The sequence below is a fragment of the Mustela lutreola genome, chromosome 2 (genome assembly GCF_030435805.1).
Source record: "Mustela lutreola isolate mMusLut2 chromosome 2, mMusLut2.pri, whole genome shotgun sequence".
NCBI classification, from domain to species: Eukaryota; Metazoa; Chordata; class Mammalia; order Carnivora; family Mustelidae; genus Mustela; species Mustela lutreola.
This window is the reverse complement of record NC_081291.1, coordinates 74,714,181-74,738,423: the sequence shown is the minus strand read 5'-3', so window position 1 is coordinate 74,738,423 and position 24,243 is coordinate 74,714,181. Positions and strand designations below refer to the sequence as shown.

Genomic DNA, 24,243 nt, shown 5'->3' with positions numbered 1-24,243 from the left:
AGTTTTTGCTCTAAACAGGGAGATGACTTCATAAGCATGACAGGGATGTGCAGTTAAGCACACTGACCAATGAGGGAGGCATCAGAGTGATTTTCCCTTAGAGCCCAGGAAGCGGAGTGGAGAAGTGAAGGAACTTGTCTACAGAACCAGGGAGGGTCAGAGGCGCAAGAAGGATGGTCCTACCCCCTCTCCTGGGGCTTACTCAAGCTGACAAGGTCAAAGAACACTTGTTAGCCCAGCCTGGAGGGAAAGACCCCTTTTTTTTTTTTTTTTTTTTTTTTTTTTTTTTTTTTTTTTTTGACAGAGAGAGATCACAAGTAGACAGAGAGGCAGGCAGAGAGAGAGAGAGGGAAGCAGGCTCCCCGCTGAGCAGAGAGCCCGATGTGGGCCTCGATCCCAGGACCCTGAGATCATGACCTGAGCCGAAGGCAGCGGCTTAACCCACTGAGCCACCCAGGCGCCCGAAAGACCCCTTTATACTCTTGACTGTCATCATTTCTGCACAGCACAACTCACATTATTATTTTTTAAAGATTTTATGTATTTATCTGAGAGAGAGAACATGGGCAGGCATGGGGTACAAAGGGGGAGGGAGAGAGAGAAGCAGACGCCCGGCTGAGTCTAAAGCCCAATGACATGTGGCTTGATCTCAGGACCCCAAGACTGTGACCTGAGCCAAAACCAAGAACTGGATGCTTATTGCACTGATGGGTATTTACCCCAAAGACACACATGTAGTGAAAAGAAGGGCCATATGTATCCCAATAGCAGCAATGTCACAATATGTATCCCAATAGCAGCAATGTCACAATAGCCAAACTGTGTAAAGAGCCAAGATGCCCTTCAATGGACAAAGGGATAAAGAATATATGGTCCATATGTTATGCCTCCATCAGAAAGGATGAATACCCAACTTTTGTATCAACATGGACGGGACTAGAGGAGATTATGCTGAGTGAAATAAATCAAGCAGAGAGTCAGTTATCACATGGTTTCACTTACTTGTGGAGCATAAGGAATAACATGGAGAACATTACGATAAGGAAAGGAAAAGTGAAGGGGGGAAATCGGAGGGGGAGATGAAGCATGAGAGACTGTGGACACCAAGAAACAAAGTGAGGGTTTTGGAAGTGGGGGGGAATGGGTGAGCCTGGTAGTGGGTACTAAGGAGGGCACATACTGCGTGGAGTACTGGGTGTGGTGCATAAACAATGAATCTTGGAACACTGAAAAATTAAATTAAATTAACAACAAAAAAAAAGAATTGGATGCTTAACCAATTAAGCTACCCAGGCGGCCCCCAACTCACATTATTAAGAAGCTATATAAATGCGTTCTCAGATAAACCTCAAATAAAGGGTATCAGCCTGTAGACTGAACTTAGACCCCAACAGGTCCCTGGCTTTTGGGAGATGTGCAGCAACCACACAGTCCGGAACCACCAACATCCAGCCTGTCAAACCATCAGAAGGCCAGGCTCACTCAGGGCGGATCTCCCCCTTCCCCAGTTACTACAACGGCCCCAAGGTTGCTGGCCACACTGCTACTAGGGCCATCTGAGGAAAGGTGCTTTTTAAAAACATGGTACCGCCCTGCTTTAAAAACCTCCCAGCTACGTTTCGGCCCACGCCTTCCTAAAACAGAAGCTGTCGGAAGAGAGATTTCCCAATATCCAATTTCAGCCTCTTCCTTTTGGTAATGGAGTTCCCAAGGTGTGGTTGGGCACATGGCCACCAGGCTAAAAACTACATTTCCCATCTTTCCTTGCAGCAAGGTAAGTCCCCATGCCTGGTTCACAAGCTATAAAGAGAGCTTCCAAGCCATGTTCTCCAGCAGTCCGTGCAGAGAGGGGATGGAGCTGAAATGATCTTCAGCCACACAAAGAAGAGCAAGGCCAGAGCAACCCTGGGTGCCTGGGACCATCTGGTTGAGCCCAGCCTTCACCTGGAACTTTGAGGAGGGAAAGACAGGTCTACCTTGTGGAAGGCACTATTGCCTTGTGTCCGTAAAAACAGCCTCTCTTATTACGTGCAGACTCTGCTGTTTTATCCAGTACCTCTTCAGTTAAGCCACGCCAACTTCTCACCATTTGCTAAGCATACTTTTTCACAAATGTTGGTTTTTACACCAGCTGTCCTTGTTGCCCAGAATGCCCTTCGCTGCCCAGCAAACTCCCATCTCAAAATACCACTCAAATGTCACCTTGTATTTCAAGCTTGCCTTGACTTGTGTCCTGTGGCTAGGTACAGAGTACACTGATGATTTCACTACAACGTGATCAGTGTTTTTCTACAGCCCCTTCTCAACTAGCTGTGAGCCCCTCAGGGGAGGAACTGAGTTCCCGCCTTTGTCCAGCTGGGCAACAAACTGTAAGAGCTCAGTGAGTGTTAGGTAAACAATGGGGACAAGGGCAAGGGAAAAAACCCAGCAGTGGGTGGCAGGGCTGTCTGTCAGACTTGCATCCTGGACGGACCAAAGCCCAGCATTCAGCATGGGGGAGGCAGGGCCATCTAGTGCCAATTGTTTTCAGGCCCCTGCGGGCATCCGGCATTGCTGCAGTTTTCATTCAGCATGGGGGACTTTGGAGGTAAGTCCTACCAGGGAAGAAAATGTCCCCTCAATCACTCAGCAAACACAGATCGGATCCAATGCCCCCTATTTTTACCACACCACTCTGGGGGGCAAAACATAATGGGTCTCCTCAACAGTTCAGGGCTATAATCCCTCCTAGGTTTTCTCCAAGGCATAAGGTTTGGAGTAGGTTCCTCCTACCCAAGGATGAAGGCTACATTTAGGACTGGCTGGGAGGTAAGACAGGGTGCTGAAGGTCGGGGGGCATGGGGGCACTATGTCCACTCGACACCTGCCTTGAGTAGACCCTCATTCCCACAGAAGGGCTGGAAGGGGACCCCTCTGATACACAGGTGACATGCCAGCTTCATGGAACTTGCCAGGTGCCTGAGATAATGCTTAACGTTTTACAGCAGAGGCGGCAGCTCTAAATCAGTGCCTGACATTTAAAGATCAGAGAGGCTCATGTAAAAAACACAGATCCCTGGCCTCTCAGAAGAAATCAGCATATCCAGGACCGTGCAGTTACACACTGAGTGGTGGCCATCCCCAGATGGGGTGGGGGTGTCTCCCTCGGGGTCTCTGGGCCTCCCTGCCTGCACGCCAAAGCTGGAGGGCTCTGGGCCCGGGAGAATGGGGAACTGCAAAGATGGAGGGGAGAAGCCTCCCAAACACTAACCCAGGCTCCAGGAGATCCTGGGGCAACAACAGGGGGAGAAGAAGGAACAAAAGGAGAGAGGGGACAGCGCTGAATAAAGAGGAGGCCTTCCTGAGAAGAAATGCTAAATCAGGAGAGAGGGGAACAAGGGAACGGGGTCAAGTCAGGGAAGAGACAGACTGGGAGGCAAGCCAGCAGCAAGACTGCCACCTGCCGGAAGGTGCGTGGGGGCCAGGTCCAGGAGGAGTGCTGTTGGAGAACTCAGGGGAGGGGACCCCAAGCCTGGCTCTGTCCCCAACTTCTCCCAGTCACCCCAGCAACTGCCATCTCGTACATCTGGAGCTTAGTTTCTGCATGCAAAGAACAAAGGTGTGCGGCTGCAGAAAAGCTCGATTCCAGCCCTACCCGCGCTGGGCCAAGGGCTGTGTGTAGAGCATACCCTGCTCCACCCAGGGAGCGCCCGCAGCCCCGGACATGCTGATTCCTTCTGAGATGAACCTGCATTTTAACATGAGATCTCTTGATTTTTGTTAATGTCAGGCACTCACTTAGAATTCTGTAAACACCCAAGAGCCACATTAAACATGCGTGTGCCTCCTGTTTGTGCTCAGGGATTTCCAAAGCTAGTGTCTCACTCTGGGCCTCGGGAGAATGCTCTAGACTACGATAAAGGTAACAATCAAAGAAAAAGCAGAGGAACCTGAACTCAACAAAACTGGCCATATTCTGAAAGCCTGTCTATCTTCTACTTTTTCCTCCCCTACCCCAACCCATTCCAGTTCTCTGCCCAACACGTGTCCACTTAGGCACAAGGGTGGTAGCTGAGGAACGTGACCCCAGGCCTATGCTTGAGGAGGTTCTGGAGAGGTGGTAAGCCTCCAATCAACCACTATGCTTGGCAGAGACAGTAAAACCCTCAGCAGTGTTTTAAAGACTGCATAAGACACGACCCTTCTCCTTCTCAGCCACTTGCAAATCACTTGTACAGACTTAGAAACAATTCGTTTTTCTTGACATTACTAAGATGAAAGGGCACAGATGCAAAGACTTACACAGGGGCCATCCTGGTGCTGGAGACACACATGGTATTTTGTAACTCGTGTCTTTCTAGAACATTCCTACTATAGGGTCACACGGTTGAGAGTTTCTCCTCAGCATCTTCAGGGAACTCAGAGTTAGTAGTCATATTCTACATCACAAAAGCTGTAATTTCACAAACTGCAAAAGGACCATTAGAGCTAAAAATTACTGGCTCAACTGCCTCACATAACGGAAAAAAAACTGTACTCAGAGAGGCTGAGGTGGTAGCCAAATGTCTGTGAGCAACCAGCGAGAGACCCGATGTGGAGCAGGTACTCACCCTGCTCCACAGCCCACCACATGAGAGGCCTCAGAAAGGGACATCTTGGATGCTGATCTGTCTTCCCCGCTGTTTATACCACACCCTACCTTGGTAATCTGTAAGCGCTCAACAAACGTTTGCTGAATGATGCAACGCACATAGTACCTATTCCTGAATTTCATCTACTCTCATGAACCAGCAGGCAGTGCAAGAGGAGAATTAAGAACATATTTTACAGACGAGGAAACCAAAGTCTCAGAGATTATGTGAGAAGCCCAACTGACTCCGCTAGCAAGGGGCTGAGCTGGACCCCGCAACCTAGCCCATCTCCCCACAACCCTAACTGACACAGAGCTCACTCCTCGTCTGGAGGTCCTGGCAAGGATCCTCCAGGGAAGGAATGTACAAGAAAGCACTTCCCTTCCTTTATTGATCCATGCTGAGGAGCCCTCCCAGGAACCGTACGTGAGGGTGGCATTGCCAATAGGCAGGCTTCTCTCTGAAGGGTCTTCAGATGGTTCCTGAGGCTCTACTCTAGACCTCCTGTACCAGGATCTAGATGGTGTGACCCAGGAACTGGCTTTTATGTCAAGCCCTCCAAGGGGTCTTGCACACCGAGAGTTGATACCTAGCCCCTGGTGGTGTTCATTAACTGAATCTGGTTTCTTTAAAATAAAATGAATTGGTAAGACATGTGGCTCAATATTCAAACAGTACACAAGGGCGAGGAGGTCTCTCCACTGGCTCCATCTCGCCCACACTCCACCCTACCCTATGTGCACACAAGACCCTTCTCAGACTCCTCCTGAGAACCAGTGTGCACTCCCCATGAGCCTGTCCTCACCCTCCCCTTCACCTTACACAGGAGAAAAGGCCCCACAAGGTGCAGGGCTGTAGGTGGACCAGACATGAAGCCCTGCTGTCCACCCGTGGCACCTCAGCTCATGTTCCAGCCCCAGAGGGACAGGCCCCAGTCCTCCCTCCCCTCCTATTCTGCCCCACCCCACTGAGGGTCAACTCCCTTGCTGGGAGCAGCACAAGTGATCCCCGGGAGGGGCAGGGCCACACAGAGAAAACCTCATAGACACAGAAAGAAGAGGCCAACTATAGGAAGGAAAACCTACACGGGGAGTTCTCAGCAATGGCTGTGACCCTACCTACCATAGACGCAAGTCTTCCTAAGAAAAAGGATAAACAATGACACAGAGTGGACTCCACGGAGACCTGGTGTCAGTTCCCCAGCTATCGCATAATCACACGAACACCAGCTTGGAGGACACCTACCCCCACCAGGAGCACAGCAGCAGAGACGGCCCATTGGCCAGACGGCCATGTTCACACGCAGAATTGCTGACGTGACGCTACAGTGCGGTCCTGTGCACCCGACCGTGGCACCATACACCCCGACAGGCCAGGGTGTTGTGCAAGAACAGAGGGCAAGAAGAGGCAAGGCACAGCAAAGGAGGTAGATCCTGCTACGGGGGATCCCTAGTGGCAAAACCAAATCCAGCTTTTCTGAAAGAGCGCCCCCAAGTGGGCTTTGCATAGAAATTGACAAAAGCAAATGATGTCACACTGCGGACTGGATTGATTCTTATACCGAGACATACAGCTTGAACTGTACAGAAATTTATCTTGCAAGGAATAAGTACTGTGTATAAATTCAGCCCATGGTTAAACCTGCACATATACCAAAAATCGGGAGTGTTCCTCCCTCTTAGAATAATTTGTTTTTGTGGGAGAGAAACACAAAAAAATACTTTGGTCTTCTAATTTCCTTGATCATTTCTCTTAAAAGTGTGTATTTTATAATTACTAAATCACCAGGGGGTAAGTAATTTTACACAAAAATAGCCATTGTCAGGGTGATAACTGCAATTAAAATGCTCCCAGCTGAATTAGTGTTTAGACAGATGGAGCTGGTATAAACTGGAACAACACTGGCAGTAAACAATTTGACAGCATGTTTGGAGAACCAAAAATGTGTCATGACCCTCAAGCCAGTACTCTCACTTATAGGATCAAATCTAAGAAAGGAATCCAAAAAAATCTAGCATGCCAAATACATAAGCATGTTTACAGTGCATTAGATGAAAACATGGCTAACCGGTTTCCTCCAGAGTTAAACACAGAACTGACTTATGATCCAACAATTCCAAATCTGGGGGGCACCTGGGTGGCTCAGTCAGTCAGGCTTCTGCCTACGGCTCAGGTCACGATCCCAGGGTCCTGGGATCGAGCCCCACATAGGGCGCCCTGTGTAATGAAGAAGCGGCTTCTCCCTCAGACCCTCCCACCACCCGTTCTGTTTCTCTCTCTCTTTCTCTCTCTCTCTCTCTCTAATAAATAAATAATCTTTTTTAAAAAAATTCTCAATCTGGATATATGTCCAGAAGCAACTGCAGGGACTCGAAAAGGTATTTGTATACCCACAATCACAACAGCTAAATGGCAGAAGCAACCTAAGTGGTCACAGATGAATGAATGGACATCAAAACGTGGTCTATAAACACAGGGGGTTATCACTCAGCCACAAGCTACACCATGGATGAACCTTGAAGACCTCAGATGAGGTGAAATGAACCAGTCAGAAAACGGCAAACACTGCATGCTTCCTCTTCTATGAGGAACCTAGAGTAGCAAACGCATGGAAACAGAAAGTCGAATTGATGGCTATGGGGACATAAGGCTGGAGGGAGGGGTACAGGGGACTTAAAGGGTACAGAGTCTCGCTGGGGAAAATGACAAAGTTCTGGAGATGGATGAAGGCAGTACTAGCTTAACCCTGAAGGTACTTAATGCTACAGAACTGTATACTTAAAAATAGCTAAAACGTTAAGTTTTATGTTATGTGTATTTTACCACTATTTTATTTTTTAAAAGAAATGAAAGATGGTCACTGCATTAGGGATTTCCTTTTCTCAGACTGGAAACCTGGGGACCTTGGCCCCTCAGGGACAAGAAAGGATACACGTGGAATAGAAGTTGAAAAACATGGGAGGGAAGCAAGCACACCATCTGGATGGTGGCTAACACCAGGAGGGAAGGGAAGAGAGGAGATGGCGGGGCTAGGCTGAGCAAGGACGCCCATTTGTCTGGGCTTCCCCAAGGGCAGCCCCAGTTCATGCCTGTTCTCCCAGTGTAAGTATTAGTATCACTCTGTCATACTCAAAGGTGTCCCTTCTAGAAAACAGTATGGCAACTCCTCAGTAAGTTAAACACAGAATCACCATATGACCCTACAATTAATTCCACTCCTGGGTTGATACTCAAAAGGACTGAAGGTGTGTATTCAAACTAAATCTTGTACGCCATATCCACAGCAACACTCTTCCCCAGGGCCAAAAAGTGGAAACAACGTATTGTTTACATTCCCAACAACAGTGCACTAGGGTCCCCTCTCCTCCACATCCTCACCAACATGTGTTGTCTCTTGTCTTTTCCATAGGAGCCATTCTAATAGCTGGGGGAGGGAGGGGTGATACCTCACTGTGGTTTTGGTTTGCATTTCCCTGATGACTGCTGATGCTGAGCACCTTTCCATGCACCTGCTGGCTGTTGGCCTTTATTCCTTAATAATATCCAACCTCTTTTCACAAACATATTGGCCTTTGGCTTTTACAGGATGCTCGTATGTATTTTTTCTTGCTTATCTCTCTTTAATATTGTTATACACAGAGGAAGCTTTATATTAATTCCCTATCAAATACAGAGCAACTGTTCCTGCCACCTGCCCCACCTTCCCCCCACTGGCCATGCAGCCCTACTCGTGTTTCCTGGGTTTTCCCACACAGCCTTGTGTGCTGCAATAGGACTTTATAGCAGGAGCTCCTATGTTGGTGTTAAGCAGGGAAGCCCTCTTATACTGCACAGGCAGGAGTCCTTTCGGCACTCTTTTAAAGAAGTTTAAAGTAAGCACTGCACGTAGGGCTCCATCCCCCAGGAGGTGCAGCCCAGCCTTTCAGGGGGGTTCCTCGCAGAGGCTGCCCTTCCTCCTATGCCAACCTCCATGAGAGCTGCAGGGCTCAGAGCCCCCACCTCTGCACGGCTCCCAGCCTTTGCCCTGAACGGTTCCCACAGTCTCACATTATCTCTCCGTGCACCGTGGGTGCTTTGTACTTTTTAGTGTTCTGGCTACAAAGTCGCTCAACTCCTGTTATTTCTGGCTGGGGATTCCGAAGAACATGTGAGCTTTTCAGGAACAGAAGCATCGAGTTCCAGCAAGAATCCCCGTCTCAGGCTTAATTTTTTAAATGGCCACAATGACCCCTCCTTTTCTTTACAGTTCTAGCCTCTGCATCCAGCTTTTGGATGGCCTTGCCCGTCTCGAGATGATTAAAAGATCCAGAAATGTTTCCTTCTACCACCTTTCTGGCTTCTTTCTTGACCTTCATTCTCTTTGGGCCATGTGGATTTTACTGGGTGTGAGAGCAATGTAGGGATTCAGCTGTATTTTTTTTTTTAAGATTTTATTTATTTGACAGACAGAGATCACAAGTAGGCAGAGAGGCAGGCAGAGAGAGAGGAGGAAACAGGCTCCCTGCTGAACAGAGAGCCCGATGTGGGGCTCGATCCTAGGACTCTGGGATCATGACCTGAGCCGAAGGCAGAGGCTTTAACCCACTGAGCCACCCAGGCGCCCCACCAGCTGCACTTTTTATAATGATAATAAACAACAGTAATAAGAAGGTGGAGTACTACCACCACTATGTAAACCCTACCAGGTGAAGCCCCTGCTCGGCAGTTATCTTTCAGTTACTAGGAGGTAAACGTCTATTTTTCTGCTTCTCCATAGCAAAGAAAAGACAGCTTATCAGACTTCACCTCACTCATCTCCCTCTCCCCCCTTGACTCCTGTTTGCTTTAATTTGTGGGTTCAGATCCAGTCTCCTGTTTTAAAAAGATTAACTTTGTACACTAACACTTGCTTTCTGTTTCCCAGAAACATCTATACCTAGTCTTTATGGTTAGCCTCTCTAAAGCTTTCAAGACAGCTTTGAAAAGCTGCTGCCCTGAAAAACTGCTGAGCAGCTTCCACATCCTCCCCAGGTCCTCTCCTTCCCAAAGTTTAAGTTTTTACAATGGGATGAAAGCCAATTCATGTCCAAGGTTAAACACTGAGATCAACGGTCAGATGCCAGATCAGGACAAGTTTATTTTATTAATAGAACACAATTTTTTAAAATCATAATGCCTACCGTGTCTCGACCACTGAATGCAGTCCACTACTTTATTGTTCATCTAAATGATTTCCTAGGCAGGAAATTCTGTTTAGAGGCAAACAATGACCACTTTTTCAAAACATAAAGTGAGATCATCTGGATATTAAAAGACTACAAACTCATCCTCAAAACCATTACCATAACCCAACCATAAGCGGTTCAGCAAAATAGGTAAAACCAATAAAACCCGAGTGTGAAATGATTCCACGTTCCCTGAACCACGTCTCAAAACAAGTATAAAATTACAAAGGGCGACTCCTTCAAAGCAAAATACAAGCGAAGAAAAAGAAAGGTATGATAAAGGACAAATGTTAAAGCTATGTCCTCAGCTGATGTAGTTCTGATGCCCAGGTTCTCAGGGGCAGTGAAAGTACTGGTTGTGCACCTGCAGAGCATGATGACCACTCAAGAAGATTCCTGGCTCCGGGGATGCCTGGGTGGCTCAGTGGGTTAAGCATCAGCCTTCAACTCAGGACATGGTGCCAGGTCCTGGGATCAAGTCCCATATCTGGCTCCTTGCTCAGCCAGGAGCCTGCTTCTCCCCCTGCCTGTAGCTTCCCCTGCTTGTGCGTTTCCTCCCTCTCTCTTTCTCTCTCTCTCTCTCTCTCTCTCTCATTCTTTCTCTTTCTTTCCCTCCCCCCATGATAAATAAATAAATTCTTTTTTTTTTTTTAAGATTTTATTTATTTATCAGAGGGGGGGCGCGCAGAGAGCAAGCACAGGCAGACAGAATGGCAGGCGGAGGCAGAGGGAGAAGCAGGCTCCCTGCCGAGCAAGAAGCCCGATATGGGACTTGATCCCAGGACGCTGGGATCATAACCTGAGCCGAAGGCAGCTGCTTAACCAACTGAGCCACCCAGGCGTCCCAATAAATAAATTCTTAAAAAAAAAAAAAAGAAGAAGAAGAAGAAAAAGATGATGATGAAGAGGATTCCTCGCTTTGCTCTCCAAGGCCAGAGCTGAGCTTGTTAGGGCCAAGAAACCAGGGTAGCAGATTCCAAGAGGTGACCCTCCAAAAGCTCATTAAAAATTCAGCCACACTGGATATCCAAGATCTATAAAGAACTCCTCAAACTCAACACTCAAAAGGGGGGGGGCAGATAATCACGTCAAAAAATGGTCAGAAGACATGAACAGACACTTCTCCAAAGAAGATATACAAATGGCTAACAGACACATGAAAAAATGTTCATCATCATTAGCCATCAGGGAGATTCAAATCAAAACCACACTGAGATACCACCTTACACCAGTTAGAACAGCCAAAAATAACAAGATAGTAAACAATGTGTATTGGAGAGGATGTGGAGAAAGGGGAACCCTCTTACACTGTTGGTGGGAACACAAGTGGGTGCAGCCACTTTGGAGAACAGTGTGGAGATTCCTTAAGAACTTAAAAACAGAGCTTCCCTACAACCCTGCAATTGGACTACTGGGTTATTTACCCCAAAGATACAGATGTAGTGGAAAGAAGGGCCATCTGTACCCCAATGTTCATAGCAGCAATGGCCACAGTTGCCAAACTGTGGAAAAAGCCAAGACGCCCTTCAACAGAAAAATGGATAAAAAAGATGTGGTGCATATATACAATGAAGTATTATGCCTCCATCAAATGATGAATACCCAACTTTTCTATCAACATGGATGGGACTGGAAGAAATAAGTCAAGCAGAGAGAGTCAATTATCATATGGTTTCACTTCGTTGTGGAGTATAAGAAATAACACGGAGGACACTGGGAGAAGGAGAAGAGAAAGGAGTTGGGGGAAATCAGAGAAGGAGATGAACCATGAGAGACTGTGGGCTCTGAGAAACAAACTGAGGGTTTGGGGAGGGGGGGGTTGGGTGAGCCTGGTGGTGGGTATAATGGATGGCACGTATTTCATGGAACACTGGGTGTGGTGCATAAACAATGAATCTTGGAATACTGGAAAAAGATAAATAAATAAAATTTTTTTAAAAATTCAGCCACACTGGAGGGAGGTGTGTGAATGGGAGTGGATTGGGGGTGACAGCTAAAGAGTCTGGAGTTTCTTTTGGGGGTGATGAAACTGTTCTAAAATTGATTTGTGGTAACAATTGCACAACCCTGTGAACAAACTAGAGGCCATAAAACTATAGACTTTAAATGGGTGAATTATATCTCAATGGAATGGCCACACACATAAAAATGTAACCACAAGAGATGGGGAAGTAGGGTCGGTGAGCACACCTACTACCCTTACTTAGGCCCACCTCAAAGTCCTTCACCAAAAATACTGTTCCTGAGGGCGCCTGGGTGGCTCAGTGGGTTGAGCCGCTGCCTTCGGCTCAGGTCGTGATCTCAGGGTCCTGGGATCGAGTCCCGCATCGGGCTCTCTGCTCAGCAGGGAGCCTGCTTCCTCCTCTCTCTCTGCCTGCTTCTCTGCCTACTTGTGATCTCTCTCTGTCAAATAAATAAATAAAATCTTTAAAAAAAAAAAAAAAATACTGTTCCTGAAAGATAAATTGGAATCCACCAGAAAGGTTAAATCGCTTCCCTATCATTCTTGGAAAAACCAAGGATCTTCTCATACCCTTTCCAGACATTTCCATGGACAACAGGTTAAGCAAAACGAGGTTTCGTACGTAGAGACAAGAAGCTTTGGCTGCCTAGAAAATTCACTGACAAAGAACCAGTTTACAGCTTGACCATGCTGCATGGTGAGTAGAGGATTACTGGACTCCCCAGTAGCCTCCCAACAAAGGCTATTCCTCTCTTACTGTTAGGCTGACATCCAGAGAGAAATGAGGGCTTGAACGTCTGCACCAGGAGTCCACCAACCACGATCCACAGTCAAATCCAACCCCGGCCTGTTTTCATAAATAAGGATTTTACCGAAACCCAGCTATACAACTATTCCTTGAGATACTGTCTGCGGCTGCTTTCAGCTATGACAGCAGAGGCCAGTCGTTGCGACACAGGTCATGTGATCCACAAGCTTGAAATTTTACCCTCTGATCTTTAGGGGAAAGGTCTGCCAACCGATATTCTAAGCTACTGGGGAGATCGTGGACTCCCTGTGGCTTCCTGAAGGCCACTGAAGGACCTCAGCCATTCGAGGATCTTCTAAAAATCTGGCTGTTCATCTTATTCACAATTCTTCCTTCACTATCTACCTTGGTTCTGGTGCACTGTGAACAAAACACCACTCTGCAGTTCTGTGACTGAGTGGGGCCACAGAACTTGCCTCGGCCAGTCTGGAATGCCAGCCAGAGACTCTGCTGCACGTGCAGCCAGAGACTCTGAATATGCTGGCTGAGTCTGTCCATGTAAGCCTTGTCCTCTGCCAGGAGAAGGGGATGAATGGCCAAAGACAGCCGGGGCTCCTTCGGCCCCAATCCTCCAATGAGAGCTAAGGAGGGCAGACCTGAACTGAAGCCTGAGCCATCCTCAGGTGACTGAAGACCACAATCTAGGAATAAACATTACAGTAGCCACTGTGGATCTGGGAGTGGTGTGTCACCCAGCAAAACCTGACTAATATACACTCAGTTTGAAATGATGTAACATATAATGACTGAGAGCTGGAAGAAAAAAGTTGCCCGCAAGGCACTGAAATCACACCACCACCAGGACCTCCTAAACAGCAGCCTAAGCAGGAAAGACACCGTCACACTTGGCTTTCCTAATACCCTCCCTCTTCTCATAAATTGCAAAAAACAGTCTCTGGAATGAACTCCAGCAAACAGCAGATGGGGATCAATTAGAATAAAGGTAGAAAGAACAAGACAGAGGAAGGCATGGAGGGATGGAGGGAGATTTGTTTTGTTCTACACAACTGAAGCCATCTGCCTTCCTGTGGGATTCTCTGGAAAATTAACCTCCTCTTTCCTTCAACCACTTTCGGAAGTTGCCAACCCCAGGGTACAGGTGCCTCTGGGTTAAGCGGTCACTCCTGCTGCTGGTGCTTCTCTCGCCCACTAGATGGTGCTGCGTGCACACCTGGGTGGGCCTAACACCCCTCCCAGCCTCCTGGTCCGGAAAAGAAGACTGGGCAGCAGGGGACTCGCATTACCTTTTCTCAAACTCAGACTTGTCCCTTCCCATTTTTTACCACCACAAACCCCCACATAAATAGGGAGAAACACCTGAAATGACACTGAGCAGTGGAGTTCACGCCTGCAGTTATGATCATCCGAACGGACTGTTGTCAAGGTTTTTCTTGATACAGAAAAAGAAGTACAATTATATTTATCAGATAAGCTGAAACATGGCAAGGTGGGTTGAAAAGGAGAACAGAATTCCTGTAAGAGAAGGAATGTCAGGGTCACCATGCCCCAGGCTTAGCCCTATCATCATCTTCCCAGCCACTGAGAAGCAAGAAGGAAGGTTCTCCCCCACTGAGCAGGTTCAGCGCGGCCCACATACGTGTTCCAGCACACAGATCAAAATCCAGGAGGGCGGAAGACCTGGAAGATGAGGATTCGAGTCTTGCTCTGAGCTGGTCCACTCGGGGTCTAGAGTTAGTATCCGCATTCTCCGGCTCCTCCAGCCACAGATGGTTCATTTCCTTCCACCTGCCCTTACGCTGGCTCACTTGAGACTCAAGCCACCCTGCTCACACTCACACGTCCGCTCCCTAGTCCCTCCCTGACCGCACGCTCCACCTCTGCCAGCCGAGTCTGGGCCACCTGAAATCTGAAATTCGGACGCCCCCCTCCCTGATCATGACCAGCCCCTCCAGCCCCCTCTCCTCACAGTTCCCCCTCATTTATTCCCACTACACCACCTGGAGACCACCGCCCTGTGATCCCTCCACTTTGCCTTTCTTGGGCCCTTCCCTCCAGCTTGAATCCCACAGCCCCTTGCTTCAACTACCCCACTCACTCCATGGTACTTTCACCCAATTCTGCATGACAACAAGTGTCCACCTTGCCCTGCCTTGTCCCTGGGCTCCCGGAAGCACTAGGGGAAATCAGAAAGCACCATGAGGATAGTGGCTCTAGAAGGCTGAGAACTCCCATGCTGGGAGGGGCCCAAGCCCAGAACCCCATCATCTATTCTGAAACAGTGCTAGGGTGGGGGATGAGATAGGCTAGGTAAGGTCTAAAACAGCCTCTCTGCAGGGCAGTAACTCAGGGTAAAACCACCTTCCAGCAGCTTGCCATCACCCACAGGAGGAGTGGCCGGTCTCTGCACACTCTCCCTCCTTCTTCCCTTCTCCCAGTGGTCAGGTTCCCTCCTAAAGACTTCCAGAGCTCACATGCACACACTCAGTCCTCCCTTCCCACTTAGCTCCATCTGAAAATTCTCTAGACCGACCACACACTGACTGCACACACGGTGTTAATGACCCGTCGTCCCCTCTCTTGTCTGTTCGCTCACCAGCATGCTCAGCAGCATGGCTGGGAAACACCTTTCCTAATCTTCCTCTTGTAGCCAAACCCCAGCATGTTCCAAATCAGCATAATGGAGCCCCTCCATTATCCCAGGATGTGTCCAGGAACAGAAGAAGGTGCCTGTTACCCGGACACAACGGGCCACCTTGTGCTAGAAAAGCACTGAAGAACATTAACCCAGCAGGGCCTGTATCCTGCAGTCTCTACCAAAGTAGTTCTGGTCAAATGTGACACAGCTTCCAGAGTCTGCCCAGCTAGATCCACCCCTGGTGTAAAATTTTTAGAGAAAGAAAAAAGAGGAGTGCCTCAATCGGTTAAGTGTCTGACTCTTGATTTCGGTTCAGGTCCTGATTCCAGGGCTCGAGCCCTGAGTCAGGCTCCACATTCAGTGGGAAGTCTGCTTGAGATTCTCTGTCCCCCTTTCTCTCTGCTCCCACTCCCACATGCGAGCAAGCGCCGTCGCACACTCTAAAAATAAATAAATATTTCTAAAAGAGAATAAAGAAGAAACCATTTCTCTTATATGGAGGGAAGGGCGGGGGAAAAGGAGAAAGGGAACAGGGAGGGCAGAGGAAGTGGGGACAAAGATGGGAGAAGTAAAAAGAAGGGAGGAAAGAGAAACTGAAAACATAAGTCCTCCAGGCTAGTCCTCCGGCAACGGGATGCCCACTGGCCCAGAGCTCGGAGGCAGGCCCCGGTATGACTGCTGTTTAAAAAGCTGGGGCCCGGGGCACCTGGGTGGCTCAGTGGGTTAAGCCGCTGCCTTCGGCTCAGGTCATGATCTCAGGGTCCTGGGATCGAGTCCCGCATCGGGCTCTCTGCTCAGCAGGGAGCCTGCTTCCCTCTCTCTCTCTCTGCCTGCCTCTCCGACTACTTGTGATTTCTCTCTGTCGAATAGATAAATAAAAATCTTTAAAAAAAAAAAAAAAAAGCTGGGGCCCTGCAGGCCTTCCCAGAGCCTCAGCCTGACCACGTGTCCCCACACGTGTGTTCATATGTTTCCCAGGACAGACACCTGTGAAACTTCAAGGCTCAAATCACAAAACACGCAATGATCCCTGTCTGCATAAGACACACCCCAGCAGGTGATCCAAAGCCTGACTCCTCACTCCTGGAATTCAAAATCACGCAGTGCGGACGGTGAACTAAGAGATGAGGACGAAGGGCAAGGTCTCTAGCAGATTTCCCACTAAACTGGGCCGCATGGAGGCAGCTTCACCCCAATGGGAATTAAGCAGAGCCGCAAGTAACAACAGTCACCAATCCTTACTGAACACCTTCCTTGCATTGCTGTACCAAGGACTTTACAGGATCACCATGCTGAGTACCAACACCAAAGGACCCTGAGGTTCTTACTGTCATCCCATTTTAGAGATGCAGAAACAGCTTCGGAGACGAGCTAACATGCCCAAGGTCCCAAAGTAAATGCTGCAACCGTAAAACACACCCAAAATGTCTCTGCCCCAAAGCCAACATGCTTTAGGCCGAGAACCCCAGGAAGGCACGCTGCTTCTCCCTTGGGAATACTGTCAGAGTCTGTACAGGCTAAAATACGGGGGTGGGTGGACTTCCCACAGGAGCAAGTTCATGGAGCCTTGAGAAAGTATAGTGAGTCAACCTTTATTTCCTCTCAAACCTCATGTATGTCCATTAAGGTTTCCACAGAACTATGTTAGAATAAGCATAAAAAGAGGCTCCTGGGTGGCTCAATTGGTTAAGCCACTGCCTTCATGACTCAGGTCGTGATCCTAGAGTCCTGGGATTAAGTCCCATATCGGGCTTCCCCTGCTCTGCAGAGAGCCTGCTTCTCCCTCTCCTTCTGCCTGCCACTCCCCCTGCTTGTGCCCATTCTGTCTCTCTGTCAAATAAATAAATAAAATCTTAAAAAAAAAAAAAAAAGCAGCATAGAAAGAGAGCACCCTGTGTATTCTATTAAATGGAAGGAGGCAGACGTAGGCAAGGACGGTTTTACCAGCATACCTATTCAGTGAAAACCTAAGGCAACTGAACTTTCTAGAAACCAAGGCAAAAAGAGACCTTCCCTGGCACAAACACCAAAACAAACAAACAAACCCAAAAACAAACAAACAAAAACAAAAACCCTCATTATCTAATAAAAAGAACCACAACTAAGCAGAAAACAGTTTTAGCAAGAATCCCAAGAGTTCATCAAGAAAAATTTTTTTTAAGATTTTTTATTTATCTATTTGACAGAGAGAAAGACACAACATGAGTAGGGGGAAGGTCTGAGGGGGAGGGAGAAGTAGGCTCACTACTGAGCCTGCTCCATTCCAGGACCCTGGCATCATGACCAGAGCTGAAGGCAGATGCTTAAACGAGTGAGCCACCGAGGTACCCCAAGTTCATCAAGAAATTTTTGAGACAAATATTCAATAATGTAATTAGGGAAGTATATTTGATCCCAATCACTTCTATAATCAACCAGAGCTTTTAAAAAAGCAAAATCAGAGATCATATGCTGAAAGTCTATGAAGACATTTTAATGGAGGACATTTCCATCACTGTAGAAGGTGCCACTGGGCTCCCTGTTGAGTGTCACTTTTCTAAGTATTTCACAGAAATAGGTCACTTGCTTCACCCCCTCAATAAATCCATCATCCCCATTAGACAGGCAGAGAAACAAATTCCGTCACCCAAGCATTCCAGAAGCCTCCGAGACCCACCCCGAGGTCCCCTCGCAAGGCTTTCCAGTGATGGGAGCCAAATCCCGCCCAGCTTGCCACTCCGCGCAGAGCCTGACCCAGAACAAAGAGAGCAGTAAAGTAACAAAAAAGGAGGAACAAACCCAGCCCGGGCAAAGGAAGGAAGAGGTGAGAGAAGAGCCACAAGTGGGTAAAAGATAAGCACATTTCTGGGAGATGGGTGGGAGCACACTGACGTCAGAAAGGGCAGAGTACGTCTGGGGCCCAGAAAAAGGGCAAAGTGGGGGGCGCCTGCGTGGCTCAGTGGGTCAAGCCTCTGCCTTTGGCTCAACTCATGATCCCAGGGTCCTGGGATCAAGCCCCCCCCCACCCCCGCATAGGGCTCCCTGCTCAGCAGGACGCCTGCTGCCTCTCTCTGCCTGCCCTCTCTCTCTCTCTGCCTGCCCCTCTGCCTACTTGTGATCTCTCGCTCTCTATTAAATAAAAAAATAAAATCTTAAAAAAAAAAAAAAAAAAAAAAAGCCTGGGATCCTCTCAGAGACAGTAAGACAGACAGAAGAGGGGGAAGGGGACCACAAACCAAGGGAGAACGGAAGGGCAACAGGTGCAACAGCTCTGCAACCTGCTGTCCTTCCCCTTGACCCGGCCTCAGGCAGCCCAGGCCTTTCCTCTGGGCCAAACACACACAGACCAACAGACAGCGATAACAGACAAAGGACAGATGATAAACAGTCGGCATGCAACAGGAAGGGACTCAGGAAGGGACTCACTGAACACCTACTTTGTGCCCACAGCATGCTTGGCACCATGCGTGAGGTAACTCGGTGAATCCTCACATGAGGCAGGTACAAGGAGACCTTCTCCACCGTTGGCAAAGGAAGGAAAGAGTAAATTACTATTCTCTTATATGCATGATGGAATTAACTACTCCATGGGCTAAAAAGAGAAACTGGTAAAAAGCATTTCTCTCAGATACGGAAAATAAAAATAAAAACTCCTTCTAAGTACTGAGGGGAATGTAAATCGAGACCATCTGTGCTCTTGTTTTCACACCTCAGTTGGCAAAGCGCGAGGTGTTTGCCAATACCCAGGGTGCATGCAGGGGGGTGTGGGCCCAGACACCCCCACTTTATCTGCATAAAAATAAAACTGCTCTGGCAACATCCGTCAAAACTGAAGTCCCCACTCCAGAAAGTCTCACAAGTGTCTTCATCATATAGTTGCTCAATTATCTGGGAACATCGATATCCCCGGCAGCCTTCATGAACATTGCAAGGGACCCTGAATTAAAACCACCCAGCTAAGCTACTCCTAACTTCTCAACCCACAGAAATATGTGAGACTATAAATGTTTGCTGTTCTCAACGGCCAAGGTTTGGGGAAGTATGCTGCATAAGTGATACATGAGAATTAAATGCAGGTAGATATAAACGCAATTAGGACAACATCAAGTACACAGTAAGCGCTCTTTCAATCTTAGCTATGACTGTCAATAATCTTCCTGCCACCGGGCCTTTGCTCATGCTGTCTTCGCTGCTTAGAATGCTCTTCTCCCATCCCCACCATGCAAACTCCTACATACTCTTCAGACTTCTGCTCAAACACTGCTTTCCCATAGAAACCTTCTTGGAAATGCCACTTCAGAAATCCCCTTTATACAATCTTTTATTACCCTCTGGTTCTCCTATGAATATCAAATCTATAGTAATAGTAGTTAAATAGTAATTCATGTGACTATTTTTAAGACTTTTTCCTCTTCTAAAACGTAAAAGAATCTCAACCTGACACACTGCCCTATCCTCTGTACACACAACAGAAACTCAATTATACCTCTTAGAGGGCAAAAACCCATTAGAAAAATGAGCAAAGACAAAAACCAGGCTGTCTGCAGAAAATAAAATGGAACAGAAAAGAGGTACAGACTATTCATAATGAAAAAGATACAGAGTAAAATGAAGTCCCCTTTTTCCTGACTAACTCATTAACGAAGATGAAAAGGGCTGACGATGCCCCAAGTTGGCAGGAAATGGCCACTCCCGTCCACTCGTACTGGGCACTTAATGGGTGCAGGCTCTCTGGAGGGCAGGGCTGTGATGTAGATCAAATCCTAAATGCACATTCCCTGTTATCTTATAGACACATAGGATAAGTGACCCAAAAGATATACATGCAACACCGTTCCCTGGCATATTGTTATGATGTAAACCCTGGAAATATTGTAAAGGCTCCCCTGACAGGAGTCTACCCCAAACAGCGGCTCCTACTTGGACATTAAGTACTCAGCACATGGTCAACTGCCTCTGCAGCTGCCACCTTCCCCAGTGATCCCACCTGCAGGGGCAGGAGCTGACTGATCATCACGCACCCTGGCAAGGCCACGGGCCTGTAGTCACAACCGAAATCCAAATTATAGCAGTTTGCTTTGGCTTCTTGCCCACATTACAAGGAAGCATTACACTGGTTCTTTTAAAATGGTCTTTAGGGGGTGCCTGGGTGGCTCAGTAGGTTAAGCCTCTCCCTTGGCTCAGGTCATAATCTCAGGGTCCCAGTCTGCTCAGCAGGAGTGTACTTCTCCCTCTCACTCACCCTTTGTGCATATTCTCTCTCTCTCAAATAAAGAAAATCTTAAAAAAAAAAAAAAAAAAAAAATTCTCTCTTTCCCTCTTCCTCTGCCCCTCCCCCTGCTTACTTGCTCAAGAACTCTCTCTCTCCCTCAAAAAAAATTTTTTTCACATGGAGGAAATCTGAAATAGGGTCAGCAAATGACACCATGTAGTCTAAACCAAGGACCCCTATTTCACATAAGAGGACAAGTCACTCCACTGTACACCTCCTTAAGGGTGCAAGTGATAACACTGCCCGCCACCCCAAGCCCAGCAGGGCTGTGCCAAGGACGAAATGAGTTTCCACAGCAGTGCCCAGAAGCCTGCCAGCCACAGAGCAACCACTCTTAAGTGTCAGCCTATGTTAGCATTTGTGATGGCTGTCAACCCTTCTGAGCCATGGGAAGCCCGGAGTCGGGCAAACATTTTGAATGTTTCTGTGAGGGTATTTTTGGAAGAGATTAATATTTCAATCAGTAGACCCAGTAAAGCAGACTGTCCTCCTTAATGTGGGTGGGACTCATCCCATCTGGTGAAGGCCTGACTAGAACAAAGAAACCCCACTCCAGTAAGATGTTTCCCGTCTGACTGCTTTGGAGCTGACATCAACTTCTTCCTGCCTTTGGACTCAAACTGAAACACTGGCTCTTCCTAGCTTGCAAGCTGCTGGTCTCTGGCCTGGAGCTACGCCACTGGCTCTCTTGGGTCTCCAGTTTGCTGACTGCAGATCTTGGGCTTGTCAGCCTCCATAATCCTGTGAGTCAATTCTTCATAATAAACCTCTTTGCAGATGTATATCCTGTTGGTTCTGTTCCTCTGGAGAGCACTGACTAATACATGATTTATGAAATCTGATTCATTCCAGGTGTAATTATGGCTATAAAGTTCCAGTTCATGACGGTTTCAGCTTGAAGGGCTCAAATCTGTCAATGTTCACACCAGATTGGGGGGGCAGAGAACACAGGCAGGTCTCCCCAAGCCCCAAGTCCCAGAGTCACCGCTGAATCGCACAGACATCTGAACCCAGTGGAACAACTATACCAAGCTCAACCTGCCAGCCTCACACCCTCTCTCGCCAAGTCCCTGGAAAGGTCCTACAGCATGCCCTGCCAAGGGGGCAAACAGGGTGCTGAGGCCAGAGGCCCACACCTGGCCCTGCAGCCAGCAAATGCCCCTGAGCCCTGGTCCTGTCACATCACAAAGAGGGCCCCTTGACAAAAGCATGTAGGAAGCGACCCTCACTTCACTCTGATACCTGCAAATCAAATTAATATAAATCCATTATGAAAACGGAACAGCTAAAGGAACGCCATGAGGAATGCTATTTGAGGCTGGGATCAATGTCCTGAAGCGCCTGCAAAGCACACCTGGTTAACACTTTAAAATAAGATCACTCTCAGGGCTCCCCAGGGGCTTGGTCGGTTAAGCAGCTGCCTTAGGCTCAGGTCATGATCCCAGAGTCCTGGGATCAAGCCCTGCATCAGGCTCCCTGCTCAGCGGGAAGCCTGCTTCTCCTTCTGCCTATGCCTGTTCCCCCACTGCTTGTGCTCTCTCACTTTCTCTCAAAGAAAGAAAGAAAATCTTTAAAAGAAATAACAAGATCACTCTTTAATTTTGTTTAATGTCATTTACTATTTGCCAGCTTCCTAAAATGGTTTAAAATGGTCAGAGACTCGGGGCGCCTGGGTGGCTCAGTGGATTAAGCCGCTGCCTTTGGCTCAGGTCATGATCTCAGGGTCCTGGGATCGAGTCCTGCGTCAGGCTCTCTGCTCAGCGGGGAGCCTGCTTCCTCCTCTCTCTCTCTGCCTGCCTCTCTGCCTAATGTGATCTCTCTCTGTCAAATAAATAAATAAAATCTTTGAAAAAAAAATGGTCAGAGACTAACAGGAATACATTGGATATGTTCAAAACTTGTTTCAAATTCAAAATGCAAACCAAATCGGAGGATAAAAAAAATACATAGATAGCAAGCACCTGGAATTACAGATTCCAGATCACATGCTAAAAATCTTACTAATACATTTTGCCTAGACTTTACAAGGTCTATCGAAGACCCTGTGGGACAGATATTCTCCCCACTCTCCTGGCGATGAGGGACTGAGGGGGAAGGAGGATCCGCTGCGGACCTCCAAAATAACTTAGAGCGTGTTTAAAAGACAGATGTGAACATTTGCATGTTTTGCTGAAGCTTACACATTAGCTCCGGAAATCATCATATGAGGCCTTCCTCCTGCATTCCACGCACAAAAACCAACTGCTCAACAGAGCAGATTCCACTATGAAGAAAAAAAGAACACGTCCAAGTTATGAGTTTAGAAAACGTGTCATTCCCTGAATGCTAATTCACAACTCACCCTGTTAAAGAAGGGATATTTCACTGTCCATTCTTTTCTGTTTCACTCAGCCAAGTACCATTCAGGCTAAACTTCTCAACGGGAAACACGAGGACTTTTACGCTAGACAAGAACCAACAGACAAGACGTTAAACTGAACTCATAAAAGACGTCCACAATATCTTCTCTGAGCATGTTTTCAGAGCATCATCAAGTTTGATGGCTTAGGCCAGGGACAGAAAAGGAACAAATCCTAAACAGTAGATTTGCAGAGTGGGAGCAATTCTCTGGGGGCCACCGTTGGTCAGCTCAACCTCTGCCTGCCTCCGGGGCTCAGAGCTGGAGCCAGTTCTCAGCCTGGACCCCAACAAAATGCTGGCCTTGCGGAGCTATTGGTTGAAGAGAATCGCAGCACATGCCTGAAGGGCTTTACATAGCCCTCCCACCCCCACACTCACACACTCACAGGACCCCATCATCTCTCATTGAACTCTTAAAATGTCCTGAAAACTGAACCAATTCAAACAGGCCAAGAGGGTCTCACCTCTCAGTTTACTGGGTTTGGGCCCAATCAACTCTTGCTAAGAGCAGGAAGACAGGACAGACACCAGACGTTCATCCATCATCATACTCTTGATCTGTTCCCTCAGTGGGGGAGACAAGCCAGAGCACAGATGATTCGCACGCTCTCCATCACTGGGGTGTGGATCAGAGGTATGGACGGGGCCAAGCATGTTTAGGAAAGAAAGGAAAAAAAAAAAAAAAAAAAAAAGTAAAGGCAGAGAAGAGAGGGGGAGGAAGGGAGACACTAACTCTGTTCTTCCTTCGCCTTTCAAAAAAGTCCTTGCTGACCCAGATGCCAGGTTAGGTTCTGAGAAACCAGGATAAAGACACAGGATTCGGAAAAATCGAAGAGTTGGAGAGGTAAGAGCTGGGGGGAAGGGGGAGCTTGAAGACCCTCCCTGTTTAGCTGCTACAAAGAACCACAAGGGGGAAAGTGCTTGGAGTCTAGGAGGCCTGGTCCCAACTCAGAGCTGTCCTCACAACCCCATGTCACTGCCTCACCCGAGCCTCTGGGATGAGGGGACAAGGTGGGTCCAGCTTCTGTGGACCCTCGGCTCTGCCCTTCAATGACTCAATATTGCAATTTCCCCACCATATGCCAAGCAAAACAGGGCAGGAGAGACACTATTTCTCCTGTGGTCTCTTCTTTCTGGCCACCCCACAAAGAAAACAAACAGCAGACACTCTTACCACATGCGTTTGTCCGAATGAGCTCGCCTTGGCAGAGTCCTGGCAGAGGCTGGGCCCCGACGGGCTGCCTGAACCGAAGTACCAAGGCCATGTACAGAAATCCACTCCAAAAGCAATTCAGAGAGAAAGGGGAATGATTCTCCGTGAGAACCCCAGCGCGGGCAAGACCTCAGCACAGCCACCCCGCTGTGCCTCCCTCAGCAGCTTTCTCAGTTTGCTTGTTGGGGCAAATCCCAA

The 24,243-nt window shown here is 47.9% G+C and overlaps 1 protein-coding gene across 13 annotated transcripts in view; it reads right to left on the bottom strand.

The window, feature by feature from the left end:
• TRAK1 (trafficking kinesin protein 1) overlaps positions 1-24,243 on the bottom strand; it is a 119,487-nt gene that overhangs the window by 91,370 nt on the left and 3,874 nt on the right. For 4 of the 13 annotated variants that reach the window (XR_009350854.1, XM_059162328.1, XM_059162327.1 and 1 more), the window contains exon 1: positions 24,007-24,176. The exons of 1 other annotated variant lie outside the window; for it this stretch is intronic. Coding sequence is in view for 10 of the 12 variants with exons in the window: in XM_059162328.1 (XP_059018311.1) it covers positions 24,007-24,097 (91 nt within the window). In the remaining 2 variants the exon portion in view is untranslated. Of the gene's footprint in view, positions 1-24,006; positions 24,183-24,243 lie in introns of those variants that run through there. 8 more of the 13 variants (XR_009350855.1, XM_059162331.1, XM_059162330.1 and 5 more) reach the window with 5 other exon arrangements.